A 6,648-nucleotide genomic window follows, 5' to 3' on the forward strand; every position below is an offset into this window, starting at 1 on the left:
TTATAAAGCTGGCATCAATACTTTAAATTTTTTTTCTTCCAAATCAGACTTTATATCTCGGAAACCGCGATCAAGAACGAAAGTATCACCTTCTTTTAAGAATTTGTACAAACCATTTGGATCTTCCATGATAATTTTCAAAATGTCCGCATCATTTTGATTTGCGAGAAACGGTCCGACCATATCAACGACATATCCGTCAGTCGCACAGATGGTAAAAGGTTTGCAAAGAGGTACTTTCTTCTGACCAGAGAAAGACTTTCTTTGGTACTCAGAGTTAGTACTTTTTTGATGTCGCGCATACGTACCATCGCAAATCAAAAACATGTTTTCTTGGACATAAAACAATTTTTTCGCTATTGTGGTAGTATGATTGTTGATAATATCATCTCTATTTAGAGCTTGTAAACCAAAGCGAGTTGGTAAGATGTCCCTTTCAAAAGATTTCATAATACTTCCACAATAATCAGATACTGACTGTTCATATTCTAGTTGAAAGATGGAACTTATCACTTTATTGGAATTACCCGTGCGTAGTTTAAAAAGAAAAACAACTAAAGCTTGAATGACATAACGCGATTTACTATTTCTTAACGAAGTCATCATATCCTTTAATTCATTAAGATTATCCCATGTCAATCCTGTAAAGATCAGAAGTTGTTTTTCTGACAAACTACTTTCGCCTACTTGATCGAATAATGTGGAATCACACTTGACAGTAAGAGTTTCTATCAATTTGGACAACTCTGCTACACTAAGACTTGATGTGTTGGAGTGCACTTTCAAAAGACTGAGATCTTCTTCAAAAAGTCTATTCTTAATTACATGACTTTTACAACACCTGTTGCCAACTGGAATGTATATTTTTCTTTTTGAATATGATTGAATATGATTTTGAATATGATTGTATACGAGCTTCTTCAGGAATAACAATCAGATCTTTTCTCGAAGAACAAATGCAGCAATAGTTATGAGTAGAGACAGTTCTTTGGAGAGGAATTTGAATATATTCGATATCCGAAACGTCTTTTTTAGATTTTACTGCAATTTGAAATGTTGGATCCGTAGTAGACTCAACCTGAAGATCTGTTTCACATTCTGATAATCTGTCGGGGTTTTTTTTAATTTTATAAGTAGATAGTCGACATTTATTACATAAAATATCATTGACAGATATAGTTTTATTTAATAAGTTAGAAAGAGAATGTGCTTCTTCTGTACTCCTTACTAGTTTTTTTCTACCTCCACTTTTTTTTAAAAAGATGTCGCAACCAGCACATTTTAAATGCACGATGGCATTTAAAGACATCTTATTTATGCAGTCAAAATATACACTAGAAATGATTACGTACAAGTCCTATGCACAATATAAAAATAAGACTTAAATACGTAAACACAAGTACATATACATAAAGCAATACTAGCTTTAAGAGACAAAACCCAAGTTCTGTACAAAATAAAAAGTAACCGCGAAAAAAAACTCCGCTCTAAAGAGATCTAATAAAAGATATCAACAGATCTCAGTTATGGCCAAACCTGCTGCTATATAATGTTCCGTATTACAACCTGCTGTAGCTGATCTTGTCGGCTAGATATTTAGTGTACCAAACCAAAACCCATTTTTGTAATTGCAGCGCCTAAGTGTAAGTGGTAGCGCCTAGCGGCGGCGATACATATTACAGTCAATCGCGGTGCACACGACGCAGTTAGCTTTGCAGCCGCTAGGTGCGGATATATGTATCTACATGTTGTTGATATATATGCAGCATATACTGGTTTTGCAGATTGCAGTTTTTAAATATAAAAATTAAAAAGTATACATATTATAGGCTAATTGCAGACGTACATATGTGCTAATAAAGTCACATTGAACACCCGCAACGCGGAATGGCACTGCACTGTGCTTAAGCCGGAGTGACGCGACGCTTACGATTTTTGTATTTTTAACTATGTTCCACCATTTTAAAAAATTTGAAAAAAATGTATGTTATAGTGGACACTTAAGAGAAATTTTTGTAAAAATTTCAAAATGGTACCTCTAAAATATCACCCTCAAAAAAAATATTCAAAAATTCAAAAATTTTTTTGGTGTTTTTTTTGGCAAACAATTTGGAAATTTTTTTTGTTAATTAGTTTTATTAGTCTACATAACATATATTTTTTTCATCAAAATCGGTCAAGTGGTTTTCGAGAAAAATACATTTTTTGATTTTAATTTCTCCCTCCATAACTCCTAAAAAAATGAATTTTTTAAAATAATATTTGGTGGAAAGTTTTATCATATTGGTACTAACTTGTGACATTAATGTCAGCTCTGTATGATCAAGGGCAGATTTTACATGCTTACTCCGCTAGGCCCTTTGGTGGAAAACGACTTTTATCTTCTAAAAATCCTGACATTGAGGATTTATTAAAAGATTTTGTTACGTGGTGTTCAAGATGGTTTACATCAGCAGAAAAAATATCGAAAATTCCTTGTTTAAAAGGATTTATTGTGACAATACAAGCTATTTTACATACATATAACGATTTAGAAAAATAATATGAAGCATTCGAATTTACTGGATTATGTAATCAAGATTCTGTTGAACACTTATTCTCCAAATTAAGACAGCGCGGAGGATTTAATCCTAATCCTACAGCAAGAATGAGAATAGAGTTCGAGTTTTTATGCTACTTTTACGAATTTTTTTTAAAAAAGGCAAGGATTTTTAAAATAAGGTTTTTTTTACATATTTTTACATATTTAAAGTACGTTTAAAAATTTTTTTTATTAGAGAATTATTATAAATAAGCTCAGTATACAGGATGTCCCATTTTAAAAAACGCACCTCGATAATTCAATGAAGCATTTTCAGCAAAAATGTTTCAGACAAAAGTTGTATGGTTTCAAGGGGGACATAAGATAGTGTCATTAATTTGATCTTGAATAGTTACTTGAATGTCACGTAAAGGTAATCTTCAATTTTTTAAATGGAATCACCTACTTTTTATTACATACTCCTGCAGCTCATCTCGGGAGCTTTCCAAAACACTATAATTAAGTTAGTTTTCATTAAGTACTTTTCGAGTTATCAGGCTTGAAATAATTTCTCAATTTTACATAAATCATAAAGTATCTAGTAAAATATTCATTTTTCGATTATCTTACCTTAATACTTTTATGCACAAAATAATGAGAGGAATCAATTGGTGTAAAGAAAACACATAATTGTTTCGAAAAAAATATGTAAATTGCAATTAACAATTACATATTTTTTCTTAGAAACAACTATGTTTTTTCTTTACATCAATTGATTCCTCTCATTATTTTGTGCATAAAAGTATTAAGGTAAGATAATCGAAAAATGAATATTTTTATTAGATATTTTATGGTATATGTAAAATTGAGAAATTATTTCAAGCCTCATAACTCGGAAAGTACTTAATGAAAACTAACTTAATTATAGTGTTTTGGAAAGCTCCCGAAATAAGCGGCAGGAATATGCAATAAAAAGTAGGGGTTCCATTTAAAAAATTGAAGGTGACCTTCACGTGACCTTCAAGTAACTATTAAAGGTCAAATTAATGACACCATCTTATGTCCCCCTTGAAACCATACAATTTTTGTGAAACATTTTTGCTGAAAATGCTTCGTTGAAGAATTATCGATGCGATTTTTTAAAATGGGATACCCTGTATAATATTAAAGACCGTGAAATAAAAAAGTTAGTCCATGGCGTCCATGATTCCGGCTGTTCTGTTTATCTGAAACAAAAAAACCAAAGAGATTCTTAATTAGTATGAGTGTGGCTATTGTAGGTACTAAAATGAAAAAAAATATATTGAAAATTTAAAAAATGGCATCATTTAGAAAATTAAGTTTCGATTTTTGCCATTTTTTTTCATCATTAAAAGACTGTAAAAATAAAAAAAAATATTTTGACTTGATTTTGGTAGGGACTATAACCACTTATATGCTGAAGATGTGTGCATAAGCCCGACTCAATTGGTTAACTGGTTTTCGAGAGATCATGTTCGCCAGTTTGAAAAATGTGATTTCGAGAAAAAGGCGTTTAAAGCTTTCGTACTGTTTACATAAAAATAATTTTACTTACAATTAATCAGCTAGTACAGGACCATACAAGGGACCTTCCTCCTGTTCATAAAAGTCCTGCTGAGCTGCTCTTTCTTCTCTGCAACTCATTCTCTCGTCTTTAGCGAAACTATTCGAACGCCGTTCCGAGCGGGTAATGCGAGATTCGTTCCGAGAGTTTGCATACATCTCCGCTTGCTGACCAATACTCGCTCCCATTACATTCATCACCTTTAAAATTGGTATAAATCCTTCATTGAAAATAATAATTGCCAAAAAAGTTGCTAAATTATCAATTTTTGGCCCAGAATGAAGATGTTTCGGAGCAAAACTCCAAATCAATGAATTTAAAGATTCATTATTATTTTGCGTTTCCGCTCCTAAACAACGTTCCAGTAATGCATTCGATGATAAGTCCTCGTAAATAGATTTAATTACCTCTAACACCTTATCGAGAAGAGGCGGATTATTGTGACGGAAATTTTCGAGTGTATGTTCGGCTTCGGCTTTACGCCACTTGCACCAGCTCTCTTCACCCGGAGGACAGTTTTGATGTTGCGGATTATTATCGCTGGAGCTTTTGTGATAGTATGTGGCCCATATCGCTTTCTTCATTTCTTCGACAGAATTTGGGTGCCTGCGAATAGTCAAACCATAATACGTCGTGAGCTTACCAATAATTTTATCCGTTAACTTCCCAGCACCTTTGCCGCCAATATCTTTGTTATTTTTTTTTGCATTGCGAAGTCTCGTGCCCATTCTCTTTTCCACGTGACCGACGCATTCTTTTTTTACCACAGTAACTTCATCTCCAAACGGATTTGCACTTAAAATTCCCGTAAACGTTTTACTGTCTCCGTCTCCAATGTATTTCACGTAAAGAACTCCGTACTTCTCCTTCGATCTCAAAAACATTTCAGTGACAGCATCGATCTCCATTTTACCTGCACTGCCTTCATGATTTATGGAGTACATTTCTTTGTGTGTTTCATACCACTCATTATATTCATCTATATTGTCTTTTTTTTTATTCCACAAATTACATGCTTGACAAAAGCTACTTTTATCCTCAGCATCGACCACTTTTTTCGAATATTTTCCAACTAAGGTAGACACACCAAATACAGATGAAAATCCTCTTTTTTTCCATGTTCCGTCGCCGGAAACCGTTAAATGTGTTGCAACATTTCCAGCTTCTTCATTCTTCTCCTTTTCTTCTTCAACTGCTTGTTTTAAACTGCAACTGTATACTGCAGATGTTGCTATATAGATATTTTCAAGATATAGTTGCTATATAGATATTTTCAGATATAATAGGTGTTTGTAGACATGCCCTGGCAAATCTCCATCAAACTGCAAAATAAATTTAGGCCCTCTCGTCCAATACCCAGAAGCCGGAAAACAAAAACAATTCGACGGTTTATTTCATATGCCTTATTAATAAATGGCGATGAATCGATGTATACTTCATTGCAGCTGCACTTTACGTAAATTTTAAATCCTAAACCTCGATTTGGCGTCTCAAAGAATTGAATATTACTTTTGCAATTTTTGCAAATCACAAGAGATGCAATGATTGAAAAAGCTGTGAAAAAATTCAAAATGCAGTAGCCAAATTCCTTAGCCAAAAACAGGGAAATTGATATCCTTCGAACTTTGCAGTTTTTTTGCCGATGTGCTCGCAAATTCCAAATCCTGCTCAGCTGTGTATTGATTGCCTCGAACATGCCGTTTTTTCTGACGTTCCGGATGAATTCGAATACCTTTCGTACCTTTTCTTTCCATTTTTAGCGTATAAATGAATGAATAACTTCGTTTATGTCCGCTCGCTACAACGTTCAACACCACACTCAGTAATGCCAGAATGCCCACGCGAGCAACGAGCAACCGTAGTCGAGGGGATAACGCGCGCAGACATAAACTGCATACCGCGAGAGCCGGAGCCTCGGCTAGCTTCGGATAGTAGAGGAGGACAGAGATATTGTTTTCTGTCTCCTTCTCACTTTCCACATTCGGCGACGAGGCAATGCTTCTCGTTCTCATTGCCTCTGGCTTCTCGCTTTATGTAATACGCGTAACAGCGTTAAATGTTTTTACAGCCTTTTTGTATTATTATATTATATATTATGTATGCGTTATGTATTAAATATACGTATCTTAAAATCGCTAATATATAATACATAATGCATACATAATATACAATATATATAATACATAATAATTAATGAATGTGCCGATTGCCTCGTGCACGTTGCGATATATCGAAGTCGTTCCGCAAACGTAACAATATATTTGCAATAATAACGATAACAAACGTATACTGACCACTTATACGTTTGCGTCGTGACAACAATATAAAAATAATATAAATGAATGGTGACTTTCCTCACCACCCATGGGGTATCACCAAAGGCGCGTTAGGTTTTTTATTTTAGAGTGTGGACCTTCGCCCGGAGCCCTATTGTACCACACTTTAAATAATATTATATTGCACTAATATATTTACATATAATTATCTATATTACATTTATGCAGAAGTTATGTTTTTTAAAAAGATATTTTTTACACATTAA

The 6,648-nt window shown here is 33.6% G+C and overlaps 1 protein-coding gene and 1 pseudogene across 1 annotated transcript; both read right to left on the minus strand.

The window, feature by feature from the left end:
• On the minus strand, positions 1-2,400 carry LOC145974165 (uncharacterized). Its single transcript, XM_083103993.1, has 3 exons — positions 2,348-2,400; positions 913-1,106; positions 1-851 (listed from the first exon to the last, which is right to left on the minus strand). The coding sequence occupies exons 1-3, from the start codon at positions 2,398-2,400 to the stop codon at positions 1-3; spliced, it is 1,098 nt and encodes a 365-aa protein (XP_082960119.1).
• A 1,308-nt stretch (positions 2,401-3,708) lies between these two features.
• On the minus strand, positions 3,709-6,118 carry LOC145974166 (uncharacterized; annotated as a pseudogene).
• Between the last annotated feature and the right edge of the window lie 530 nt (positions 6,119-6,648).

The sequence above is a fragment of the Camponotus vicinus genome, unplaced genomic scaffold (genome assembly GCF_025532165.1).
Source record: "Camponotus vicinus isolate PSW18456_S1 unplaced genomic scaffold, iyCamVici1.0 SCAF_7, whole genome shotgun sequence".
Classification (NCBI taxonomy): Eukaryota; Metazoa; Arthropoda; class Insecta; order Hymenoptera; family Formicidae; genus Camponotus; species Camponotus vicinus.

Bases quoted from the DNA above. Each gene is read 5' to 3' on its own strand.
- LOC145974165 (XM_083103993.1), bottom strand. From the start codon at position 2,400: ATGTCAGGATTTTTAGAAGATAAAAGTCGTTTTCCACCAAAGGGCCTA. The intron at 1,107-2,347 runs GTAAGCATGTAA...AAACCCCGACAG, and splicing joins CCACCAAAGGGCCTAGCGGA to ATTATCAGAATGTGAAACAG. The intron at 852-912 runs GTATACAATCAT...TATACATTCCAG, and splicing joins TGTTATTCCTGAAGAAGCTC to TTGGCAACAGGTGTTGTAAA.